The 13,228-nt window shown below is 35.1% G+C and overlaps 1 protein-coding gene across 1 annotated transcript; it reads right to left on the bottom strand.

Annotated features, from left to right (window-relative positions):
• Window positions 1-2,234: 2,234 nt before the first annotated feature.
• On the bottom strand, window positions 2,235-8,071 carry LOC145208404 (uncharacterized). The gene is made up of 12 exons (XM_080078911.1): window positions 7,859-8,071; window positions 7,227-7,312; window positions 7,092-7,164; window positions 6,748-6,815; window positions 6,574-6,676; window positions 5,989-6,078; window positions 4,974-5,047; window positions 4,799-4,913; window positions 4,654-4,743; window positions 4,195-4,338; window positions 3,814-3,853; window positions 2,235-3,282 (listed from the first exon to the last, which is right to left on the bottom strand). The coding sequence occupies exons 3-12, from the start codon at window positions 7,143-7,145 to the stop codon at window positions 3,038-3,040; spliced, it is 1,023 nt and encodes a 340-aa protein (XP_079935037.1). The 5' UTR covers window positions 7,146-7,164; window positions 7,227-7,312; window positions 7,859-8,071; the 3' UTR covers window positions 2,235-3,037.
• Window positions 8,072-13,228: the final 5,157 nt, after the last annotated feature.

Genomic DNA, 13,228 nt, shown 5'->3' with positions numbered 1-13,228 from the left:
TGAAGTTGAAGTTGTTTTAAACTCTTAACCTTGAACAGAAAAGTTTACATGATCTTTGTAACAAAAGTATTTTCCAAACCAAAATGCGATTCGCGTGGCAGAACAGATAAGGGCCTGTATGTAGTTTTAAACACGCAATTTTATTCCATTTTGTTGCTTCTTTTAACCGGTAAAGATAAAACAAAATGTGCAGCAAAAATACAAAGTATAAAATAATTGTGTACGCAATTATGCAGATAAAGTACAGTTTGAAAGAAAATAAAAATTGTTTTTGCGTCTTAACCTGATGGTTAGTCGTTCTGTTAGAAACATATTTTTGCAATCTTTGCAATGATGGTAAAACATCTCCGAAAATACGCTTGCAATTTTCTCATTAAGCATTTTTAGTGTGTGTCTGGATTTCATTGCAGTTTTGCTGATTCACTAAAACGTAGACAAATTATTTTTGCTGACATTTGCGTTTTGCAAAACCCCGCGGAAACACTTTTTCGTTTCGCATGGTCGAATATCGCAACTATGAGTTCTGTATTCTCCGTGAAAAGAGAAAACTTGTTTTGTGTAAATGTACAGGCATTTTGGCTGCAAACACACTTTTTCACGAGATTTAAACCGAGGACGATCACAAGTAGAAATCTTGATCATGTTTTCTTGCAATGAATGAGATTATGATTTTAGGCCACAAAAATTTACATTTTAGTTAAAATAGTGTACAACTGGGCCGTGACACAAAGTCAGAAAATCTCTGACTTGGAAAGTGCAGTTAAGCAAGATACCAGATTTGAACTTAGTGGTATAAGTCATATTTGATGAACACTTTGATTCCAGATTTCCAGTATATGTTTATCTTAACTGAACAATAGTCGACCGGACGATAGCTTACTATGAAGCTGGCATGTGCAGCATAAGTAGCAGGCAAGAGCGCGAGTCCCTACTTTTTTTCTTACATATGCCACACGCAAAGAAGTAGTTCGGAAACCGGCCTCATTCGGTACCATGCTTTTAACGCAAAAAAATACACATTAGCTTATTCCAGGTCATACTCTGCATTGAAAGTAACAAACGTGTTTAAGATGAATACATACATACTGGGATCAACCCTAAAGAATCCCAGCGCAGGCTAGATTTTTCGAGTCTGTGCCTTGCCATATTAAAATGCTTGGTAAACCGGTTTGATACGTGCCTTTAATGGGCCTGGCGTACTATGTGTTTGTGTTTATTTGCGAAAGTTTGGATTTAATTACAAACTCGCCTGCAAAGGTGTAATAAAATCCTATTTCACTCGTTTTTTGAAATGTGGTTTGTCACTTATTGTCAGGCACTATTTTGTAACTTGCTACTGACATCACGTGGAAGAAATTACTTTAGCTTGTAAAATTTGATTGTTTTAGTTTGATGGTCTCATATATTTGTCGGGTAATTATAACAAAGTATCTTTACCAAAACCTTTTCTTTAAAATTCTGTAGTTCAAACATTATCATTTTGCTTTTTTAAAGGTTTTTTTATTTGAGAAATGCTTACTTTCAACGAAAGCTGGTGAATAAAATTGAAAACTTGCTGCTCCATTTTGATAGGCAATATCCGTAAGCAGCTACTACTTTTTCACCTCTTTGTAGCCATGTTTCTTTAGTTTTCAATACATCAATAATGCGTCCAAAAAAATTGCCTATTTCATTGTCCAAAAAATTGCCAATTTTAATGTAACTGCATGTTGCTGTTGGTTTCACTTGGATCTGTTTTAGAACTTTTTCCCGCCCTTTTCTTGGTCCATCAGATATAACCTATGACCCGTAAAGGTTTTATTTAGAACAAATTATTTGTCGTGCACCCCCCAAAAAAAAAACTTTACACACGAGCTCTTTAAAGGCGAATTTTGTGTTAAACATAAAAACGCAGCGTTAATACCATATGGTCGGCAACGTGTTATGGGCCGTGTGTCTATTTTATATTTGTCAAAGTGGTAATAAATTGACGGTGGTCCAGTCAGCTGATTTGAATAGCAATCAGGCAGAAGGCAGACTTGTATTTGTACCATTTATGTGATATTTTTATTTTTTTATTTTTATCTTGCATTTACATTTATGTATTATTTTATTAATTGATTTGTATTTGTAGGTTGCGTTTTTGGCAAGATCAGATTATAAAAAAAAACGAAAAAAGGCGATAGAATAGTTTGAATTTTGCCAAACTGTATTTCAAAAATCACTTGGTGTGCATTAAAAAATCATCTTGCATGCGACCGCTAGTTTATACTAGCCAACAAAACAACGCGAAACAATTAGTTTTGTTGCACATTTAACACAGGCAGTGTTTTTAACTTGCTACTGTCACCACGTGAACTAAATTTGTTTTATATCGCCAAGTTATTCAGCATTTGCATTATTTATCCTTTGTGAGGCTGATGAACGGTTCATTGCATATCATAATGTTTTTTTGCAGTTTTTAACAACGCGGTTGCTGCACACAGGTATTAATTCAGCAAGGTAAACGGGAGAGAACAACTATGGCATTAACTTGCGATAAAATAGTTACGTGCAAAATAATCTATCCATGCCTTTTGTAAAAGCATTAAAAAGTATCGGTATGTATTGCGTTATGATTTGGTAAAAAAAGTCACTACACCCCAACTTTTGTTTTTTACGTATTGCGCCGGTGTTTTTTAACATTTTTTGGTCCGTGGTACACTTTTTGAATTGAAATAATTTCCACGAAACACCAAACGAAATTTTACAACGATGCAATAAAGTAAACAAACTCACACTCAACTACTGTATTGTACTTTAGAAACACAAGCAATTACGCTCTTAATAATACACGACGAGCCAATCACGATGGAACACTCAAACTAGTGATGCTATTTACGCCTATTGTGTTAAACCAGAGATTTTCGACCAAAGCTCTATGGGACATTAGTCAAACTAATCAATATTTGCGTAACACTCTGACGATCTTGTAATCTACACACACGCGCTGTACATTTACAGTTCAATCATTTCACAGCAAAAGCAATGTATAGTTAAGTTTAAAAGTTGAATTTGGTCAATACATGTTGGTGGTAAAGTTTTGCGGGTCACTAACGTAGAAAGTAGAATTAATGCTTTGGAGAGAAGAAAAGTATTGCTGCATGAATTGAATAGTTGGGTAACTTTTAATAAAAGCCGGTTGGGGCGCTGCTTGACTTTGTTGGGGCGCTGCTTGCCTTTGTTGGGGCGCTGCTTGGCTTGGGCCAGGTTGATTGGGTCGTGTCCAAATTTCGCCGCTGGTGTTCGGTAAATCAAATGTTACTGTGTATTAAAACAGGTTTGAATAATCTGTCACTGCAGAGACAGCGTAAGCTTTGTTAATCATAAACATTACAAAGTCTTAGAAATTTTACACGTAAATGAATAATCAAGGCCTTTTTCGAAATCATTTTACCTACACCTACCAAAAAATCTGAAAAAGTGGCCCATGTGCTAAAAACGGAGTACTAAACATGTTTTTTTTCTGGAATATTGCAATAAAATGTTACAAAGTATTTCATGGTAAATATTACTTACAATAGACCTTGGGTAGTAAATAAGTGAAATAATGGGCATCAGTGGATTAAGGCGGAAGTAGCTGGGCTTAGAATATTAGATATAAATTACCCCGTGCGTCCACAGCAGAGGTGCACAACCTACGGCCGGGGAGACGAATGTATGCGGCATTACAAATGTAAGTCAAAATATATGTACTGGAAATGCAGCTTAAACTTCGAATTAATTTGATGTTAGCGGAATCAAATTTTAAGTAGAGGTATTTACTCGAGCGTATGCTTTACTTAAGTTATTTACCTCCATAATTTTCCGAAGCAGGCGTCGAAGAAGTATCACCCTGTAAAGCGTAAAGTAAAATAGTTTAAACTTTTAACTAGGTTGATGTATTTACATATTTACTGCTAAAAACCACCCAAATAAAACAAACAAAATTACAACTTACAGTTTTTCAACATTTATACTCTTTTTGTTTCAGGAACCAATGCGCAAACAGGAGCTAACAAAAGCATACAATTTTTTTCTTATATTGTTTTTAAAGTAGTTGTGAAAAATGTCTTACAATCTATAAAAGTGCGAAAAAGTGCCTTAGCTTATCACATTTGTTACAGCTAAACCCTAAAAACTATTCACGGGAATCTTACGTTTTTGAACACTTTATAAACTGGTCTAAAAACCTACTGATTGGTCATCGATGATTGGCTCAGAACTAGGAGCAGTGACAAAGTTTGGATCAACGCTGTAAACTTCACCATTTTCAAACTCCAGCAACGCTTTGTCTTGGTCGTCATCAAATGCTACAAGCTTTGCTGGTGATAGAATAACCTGGGACCAAAATATTGCTTTCAATAACCATTTGAGTTACTATTCCTTATTGTTGTAGTACGTTTTAGCTAGCTGACGTCTATCACTCTTTACTTCCAAGAGCCTCTTTTACAACAAGAGCATAACACATTACTTTGTGTATACTGGTCCCGATACGCCCACTTTGAGAACTATTAATCTGTAGCAAAAGTATCGTTTGTGTCATTTTAAAACTGTTACAACCGACTTAGTGGTAGTACGAACGCAATATTGCATCTAAGGCAAGTGTGTATTAAATTTGTGGAAAAAAGAATTTACATTTCAAAAACACATTACCGTTTGTAATTCAGGGTTCACGTTGATATCATCTAGAACGTATTCTGCCAGTTGCCGCGGTCCAATGTTCAGCTGAACAGCATCTCCAACCTACAATTTTTTTTTGTAACATTGCGAACATTATGTAAAAAACAAGCAACATCACCTTTAGCTTCTTGCGCTTGCTCTCAGCTGCATTAAACTGATCAAAAACTTTTTGATTTATCTTTACAGGAAATTTGGATGTCTCGTTTATTAAATCGTCAATTTTTGCTTGAATCCTTCGACGCAGGGTAGTCGTTAAACACAAAAAACAAATGGTATAACAAATGAAAACTTACAATACTCCATCAAATTCAACAACACAAGTGCGATCATTTTCATATCCAAGAAATTTACCGACACCTTGACAAACCTGGATTCAAAGAACGACAATTAATCTTCAGGCGCAATCCATAAAATGCTTTTTTTAGAAACATGTGTGATAACGAGTCGGCCACTTTACCACCGACTCCGAATCCAACTCCGACTCCATACATTTTCAACTCCGACTCCAGACATTTTAAATGTACCTACTCCAACTCCGACTCCAGACATTTTAAATGTACCTACTCCAACTCCGACTCCATACATTTTAAATGTACCTACTGCAACTCCGACTCCAGACATTTTAAATGTACCTACTCCAACTCCGACTCCAGACATTTTAAATGTACCTACTCCAACTCCGACTCCATACATTTTAAATGTACCTACTTTAACTCCGACTCCAGACATTTTAAATGTACCTACTCCAACTCCGACTCCAGACATTTTAAATGTACCTACTCCAACTCCGACTCCATACATTTTAAATGTACCTACTGCAACTCCGACTCCAGACATTTTAAATGTACCTACTCCAACTCCGACTCCGACTCTTAAAACTTCAACCACACTGACTCCGACTCCTAATATTTTCTTCACGAAACTCTGACTCCACCATTCCTCACACTAATAATTCACACACACTCAGTGTAGTAACTCATAGCTGCATGAACTGTTGCCAACCATAGGATATTTAAATAGATAAATATATTTATATCACCTATGTGAGAAACTTATTACCTTCCGTAACTGCAAGTGATATTTCAAATTTAAAAGTACACAGTTTTACCAAATTCTCCTTTTCTAAACATAACTTAAGAGCATTTTTAACAAACTCCGACTCCGATTCTAGCCAGTATGTTTTTCCAGTATGTTTCACACTGTTATACATTATGTTTCACTTCTAGCCAGTATGTTTCACACTCCGACTCCAAACGATCTTACAAAATTTCTAATTTTTACCATGTGCTCCGTTAGGGGGTTATTTACCTTGGCAAAAGTCCTTGGAAGTCGTAAGTAATCTAATGTTCTGAAGAACGATGGTTGATGTGCAAACCTGAACACGACCAAATCTTCAAACTGCAATTCAAAAATACAAGCGAACCCTGCTTAAAACATTAATAATGACGCCAGTTGTTCCATCGACAAAATAGGTAAAGCTTTTTCCCCTATACTCCCAACAAATCGGAGGAAATTGTTTGTAAAAGCACCGGGCCAATAAATGATAAGCTGCAGGCAGTACACACCGTTTCGACCTATAAGGTTTCACCAGTGCAGCTGGTGACGAGAGATTGGCCGTATTGGCTAGTGTAGCAATCCAACCGCACTCCTGTTTGTTGGGAGTAACAGAGTAAAAACCCATGCCTCACCTAGTCTGTGCAATGCCACAACTGGGCATGCACCACAGAGGAAACTGGCTCACAATGGCCAAGCAACTGCTTTGGGAACCAAAGTGAAGTCGGCTCAGTGTCGCAGTATCAATGTAACAGCATCGAGCCAAAAAAGGTTTTACATTGATACTGGGTCGAAACAGTGTGCACTATCTGCACCCTATGGTTGTCATGTATGTCATACTTTGAATGGAAACTGCTGCTTGACATAAGAAGATTGAGGTGAGTGCTGTGTTTCCTGCATTATGTTTGGCGGCATTCCTTGTCCCGCTAACTGAGGGTTCATTCTAATTATGCGTAAAGAAAAACAATTAGTAACAAAAATGTTGTCTTACGTCAACGTAAAGCAAAAACTTACCGACCGTTCATCATATTTGGCACTCCAAATTGAGGTGTTGCAGGAGAAGCAGCAGGTCCAAAATAGGGCTTCAAACAAATTGTTTTTAAATCAATTACTACACATTTTTGGCCTTCATTTGCTTTCATTTGCTACTATCAATATTTAAGAGCACCTTGTTGTCACCAAACAATACCGTAGCTGTTATTGATTCAGGGACGATTAAAATACAATATGGTCTACGGGAAAATAAAGTTTTCGACCCCCGGTTTAAAACTAATATTCAGGCGAATATTTTCCAAGTTTGGTAAACTGTGCAACTGTATCTTTTCATTTTAATCGAATAATTATTTATGAAATTTTACCTGGAACGGATTGCTAACAGGTGGAAAAGCATTCTCTGTCCTTTTTTCATACATTTCTTCCGGCAAAAACCATCTGCAAACAGTTTTCAGTTAAGTATATTTATTTTCGTGCTGTAGGAATGAGTAGAAACTTACGTCCTGTTTGTTTTGTTCGTTATGTCATGAATTGTCACTCCAACGAATTCATTATGGTGAACAATTTTTCCCTTAGCGCCTAAAACCTTTAAACACATTTTAAACAATCACCATTTTATTTTTATTCATATTATTTTGTTATTCAGATAATGCTTGTTTTAAACGCAATTAACTCCGACTTGGCTTCGGTAATGCGAAACTGAGAGAGATACTATTATGGGCTCAATACAATTAGACACAAGATTACAGTGCACTTATGCTGATTCACAGCAATGATAGCTCTTATTTTTTGGCATTTAGGTGTAGAACAGCGGTTCCACCTTATTGGTGTAGTTTCTTACTAACGTCGACCGCAAAGTTTGAATTCTCCCCTCTGTTATCTTAATTGATGATGTTTTGTGTTAACAGTAAAGTTCTTTGGAATGGAAATATTTTTATTTGTGTTTAAATACTCAGACTTCTGACCCTTTGAATATCCGAAACTTTAAACAACAATTTGAGAACTATTAACTTATACAAATTCCCTTTGCATAAATGAGCCACTGATCTACACTGACGACACGTAACGGTAGTCACGCAATACAAAAACTTCGTACCTGTAGTTACGGTGTGTAATTAAACACGCAGAATACCTGTGTAAGTTGATAGTTCCAGAACGGTGCTTGTGATAAATTTTCAATATCACTTCTTACAACAATGTCGGTGCCGAGAGGATAAGCTTTCTGCAACTGTGTACAAATCAGGTTAAATTTGTATCATGTACAAATGGCGTTGTACCGGATCAAGCCGGTTCGGCACAACCAATTGCCATCATCAGTAAAATAAGGCACCAGCTAAACCAAGTGCACGTCAATATATACAGAAAGGAAAAGGTGAAAAGGAAAAAAAATCAATTAATTACACCTCACTAATAAAAGGCTGCATACAGTAAGTAATAGCATGCACCGGAGCTGAACGTTAACACAACTTTTATGGCCCTGCGGCTTTTTAACACCTGATTACCACTGTTTTATAGTTTTTTTCTTCTCCAGCTGTCTGCAACCTTTTATCGGTGTGACGTAATTGTTTATAACTTTTCACCTTATCTATTCCATGTATCTATAAGCGCTTGTTTCCACCTGTGTCTTATTTCACTGATGGTGACAATTGTGTTTGTCGAAACGTTTGTTAATAAAATGAATACGTTTTATTTACATCGCTGGCAATTTTGTCATTAGTAAAGCTATTTTTCCTACACAAGATTAAAATCAGACTACATTATTTGGTGTTAACTTCAACGGTCCGTCCAGATCTTCTTTATTGAAACCATTTGGCCTTTGTTGTAAAGCGACCGAATTGATGCAAAGACTGTGTACAAAATCAGTTTGACGTTTGAGAAAACGCATCCAACAAATAAATTTAAAAGCAAAAACAGAAAAAACTCTTAACTATTGATTTACCTTTCTTTATCACCAATATTCACATAGGCGTAACCATTGAACGTGAAAGCAAGAATTCGACCCAGAACCTGTTAATACTGTTAAAAAAATGTTTTATTAGTATCAGGCAAAATATGTTTAATAACAAAGGTTACAAAGAATTTTTTGTGTGAATTGTGTAAAGAGAGCTGTAGTACTAACTTTCCACCCATTAAAACTTCTTTATTTCCCAAAACAGATAAAAAAGCAATAAAAATGGACTCCAAGCATAACCGTATATATGGTCGGAAACGAATTTTTATATTCTTGACCATAACCTCGTTACGAATTTCGAAACAAATTTTGGACATATCTTTTGACTACTAGATGTCAGTAGAGGATTGCAAATAAAAAATGTTTCGAAATTTGTTTCGAAATTTTAAATGTCGTAAATTATACACTTGGGGTTTCTAAGTACAAATTCACACTGCATCAATTTTATGTGAATAAATGCATAGCGAAATTCCCACAATATTAAGCGTAGTTTCACCAATCAATTTCCAGTAACAAATTTGTTTCCAGTAACAAATTCGTTTCAAGTAACAAATTTGTTTCAAGTTTTTGAACGCTGCAGTAATATGCCACAAGGTGCAACAATATTTCAAGTTTTCAACGCCCGAGTGAAGGCATAACTTCTTGTAACAAATTCGTTTCAAGTAATAAATTTGTTTCCGGTAACAAATTCGTTTCAAGTAACAAATTTGTTTCGAGTTTTTGTATGCTGAAGTAATAATCCACAAGGTGCAACAATATTTCAAGTTTTCAACGTTTGGATGAAGGCATAACTTCTTGTAACAAATTCGTTTCCAGTAACAAATTCGTTTCAAGTAACAAATTTGTTTCGAGTTTTGTACGCTGCAGTAAAAATCCACAAGGTGCAACAATATTTCAAGTTTATAACGTTTGGGTGAAGGCATAACTACTTGTAACAAATTCGTTTCAAGTAACAAATTTGTTTCCGGTAACAAATTCGTTTCAAGTAACAAATTTGTTTCGAGTTTTTGTATGCTGAAGTAATAATCCACAAGGGGCAACAATATTTCAAGTTTTCAACGTTTGGATGAAGGCATAACTTCTTGTAACAAATTCGTTTCCAGTAACAAATTTGTTTCCGGTAACAAATTCGTTTCAAGTAACAAATTTGTTTCCAGTTTTTGTATGCTGAAGTAATAATCCACAAGGTGCAACAATATTTCAAGTTTTCAACGTTTGGATGAAGGCATAACTTCTTGTAACAAATTCGTTTCCAGTAACAAATTCGTTTCAAGTAACAAATTTGTTTCGAGTTTTTGTACGCTGCAGTAAAAATCCACAAGGTGCAACAATATTTCAAGTTGAAAACGTTTGGGTGAAGACATAACTTCTTGTAACAAATTCGTTTCCAGTAACAAATTCGTTTCAAGTAACAAATTCGTTTCAAGTAACAAATTTGTTTCCGGTAACAAATTCGTTTCAAGTAACAAATTTGTTTCCGGTAACAAATTCGTTTCAAGTAACAAATTTGTTTCGAGTTTTTGTATGCTGAAGTAATAATCCACAAGGTGCAACAATATTTCAAGTTTTCAACGTTTGGATGAAGGCATAACTTCTTGTAACAAATTCGTTTCCAGTAACAAATTCGTTTCAAGTAACAAATTTGTTTCGAGTTTTTGTATGCTGCAGTAGTAATCCACAAGGTGCAACAATATTTCAAGGTTTCAACGCCCGAGTGAAGGCATAACTTCTTGTAACAAATTCGTTTCAAGTAACAAATTCGTTTCCAGTAACAAATTTGTTTCCGGTAACAAATTCGTTTCAAGTAACAAATTTGTTTCCAGTTTTTGTATGCTGCAGTAATAATCCACAAGGTGCAACAATATTTCAAGTTTTCAACGCCCGAGTGAAGGCATAACTTCTTGCAACAAATTCGTTTCCAGTAACAAATTCGTTTCCGGTAACAAATTCGTTTCAAGTAACAAATTCGTTTCAAGTAACAAATTCGTTTCAAGTAACAAATTTGTTTCCGGTAACAAATTCGTTTCAAGTAACAAATTTGTTTCCAGTTTTTGTATGCTGCAGTAATAATCCACAAGGTGCAACAATATTTCAAGTTTTCAACGCCCGAGTGAAGGCATAACTTCTTGTAACAAATTCGTTTCAAGTAACAAATTCGTTTCCAGTAACAAATTTGTTTCCGGTAACAAATTCGTTTCAAGTAACAAATTTGTTTCCAGTTTTTGTATGCTGCAGTAATAATCCACAAGGTGCAACAATATTTCAAGTTTTCAACGCCCGAGTGAAGGCATAACTTCTTGTAACAAATTCGTTTCCAGTAACAAATTCGTTTCAAGTAACAAATTTGTTTCCAGTTTTTGTACGCTGCAGTAAAAATCCACAAGGTGCAACAATATTTCAAGTTTTTAACGTTTGGGTGAAGGCATAACTTCTTGTAACAAATTCGTTTCCAGTAACAAATTCGTTTCAAGTAACAAATTCGTTTCCAGTAACAAATTTGTTTCCGGTAACAAATTCGTTTCAAGTAACAAATTTGTTTCGAGTTTTTGTATGCTGCAATAATAATCCACAAGGTGCAACAATATTTCAAGTTTTCAACGCCCGAGTGAAGGCATAACTTCTTGTAACAAATTCGTTTCCAGTAACAAATTCGTTTCCGGTAACAAATTCGTTTCAACTAACAAATTTGTTTCCGGTAACAAATTCGTTTCAAGTAACAAATTTGTTTCCAGTTTTTGTATGCTGCAGTAAAAATCCACAAGGTGCAACAATATTTCAAGTTTTTAACGTTTGGGTGAAGGCATAACTTCTTGTAACAAATTCGTTTCCAATAACAAATTCGTTTCAAGTAACAAATTCGTTTCAAGTAACAAATTTGTTTCCGGTAACAAATTCGTTTCAAGTAACAAATTTGTTTCCAGTTTTTGTATGCTGCAGTAATAATCCACAAGGTGCAACAATATTTCAAGTTTTCAACGCCCGAGTGAAGGCATAACTTCTTGTAACAAATTCGTTTCCAGTAACAAATTCGTTTCAAGTAACAAATTCGTTTCAAGTAACAAATTTGTTTCAAGTAACAAATTTGTTTCCGGTAACAAATTCGTTTCAAGTAACAAATTTGTTTCCAGTTTTTGTATGCTGCAGTAATAATCCACAAGGTGCAACAATATTTCAAGTTTTCAACGCCCGAGTGAAGGCATAACTTCTTGTAACAAATTCGTTTCAAGTAACAAATTCGTTTCCAGTAACAAATTTGTTTCCGGTAACAAATTCGTTTCAAGTAACAAATTTGTTTCCAGTTTTTGTATGCTGCAGTAATAATCCACAAGGTGCAACAATATTTCATGTTTTCAACGCCCGAGTGAAGGCATAACTTCTTGTAACAAATTCGTTTCCAGTAACAAATTCGTTTCCGGTAACAAATTCGTTTCAAGTAACAAATTCGTTTCAAGTAACAAATTTGTTTCCGGTAACAAATTCGTTTCAAGTAACAAATTTGTTTCCAGTTTTTATATGCTGCAGTAATAATCCACAAGATGCAACAATATTTCAAGTTTTCAACGCCCGAGTGAAGGCATAACTTCTTGTAACAAATTCGTTTCAAGTAACAAATTCGTTTCCAGTAACAAATTTGTTTCCGGTAACAAATTCGTTTCAAGTAACAAATTTGTTTCCAGTTTTTGTATGCTGCAGTAATAATCCACAAGGTGCAACAATATTTCAAGTTGTCAACGCCCGAGTGAAGGCATAACTTCTTGTAACAAATTCGTTTCCAGTAACAAATTCGTTTCAAGTAACAAATTTGTTTCCAGTTTTTGTACGCTGCAGTAAAAATCCACAAGGTGCAACAATATTTCAAGTTTTTAACGTTTGGGTGAAGGCATAACTTCTTGTAACAAATTCGTTTCCAGTAACAAATTCGTTTCAAGTAACAAATTCGTTTCCGGTAACAAATTCGTTTCAACTAACAAATTTGTTTCCGGTAACAAATTCGTTTCAAGTAACAAATTTGTTTCCAGTTTTTGTATGCTGCAGTAAAAATCCACAAGGTGCAACAATATTTCAAGTTTTTAACGTTTGGGTGAAGGCATAACTTCTTGTAACAAATTCGTTTCCAATAACAAATTCGTTTCAAGTAACAAATTCGTTTCAAGTAACAAATTTGTTTCCGGTAACAAATTCGTTTCAAGTACCAAATTTGTTTCCAGTTTTTGTATGCTGCAGTAATAATCCACAAGGTGCAACAATATTTCAAGTTTTCAACGCCCGAGTGAAGGCATAACTTCTTGTAACAAATTCGTTTCAAGTAACAAATTCGTTTCCAGTAACAAATTTGTTTCCGGTAACAAATTCGTTTCAAGTAACAAATTTGTTTCCAGTTTTTGTATGCTGCAGTAATAATCCACAAGGTGCAACAATATTTCAAGTTTTCAACGCCCGATTGAAGGCATAACTTCTTGTAACAAATTCGTTTCCAGTAACAAATTCGTTTCCGGTAACAAATTCGTTTCAACTAACAAATTTGTTTCCGGTAACAAATTCGTTTCAAGT

Source organism: Phallusia mammillata, unplaced genomic scaffold, assembly GCF_965637545.1.
Source record: "Phallusia mammillata unplaced genomic scaffold, kaPhaMamm4.hap1.1 HAP1_SCAFFOLD_244, whole genome shotgun sequence".
Classification (NCBI taxonomy): domain Eukaryota; kingdom Metazoa; phylum Chordata; class Ascidiacea; order Phlebobranchia; family Ascidiidae; genus Phallusia; species Phallusia mammillata.
The sequence above is the reverse complement of the archived record's forward strand: the minus strand, read 5'-3'. Positions and strand labels throughout refer to the sequence as shown.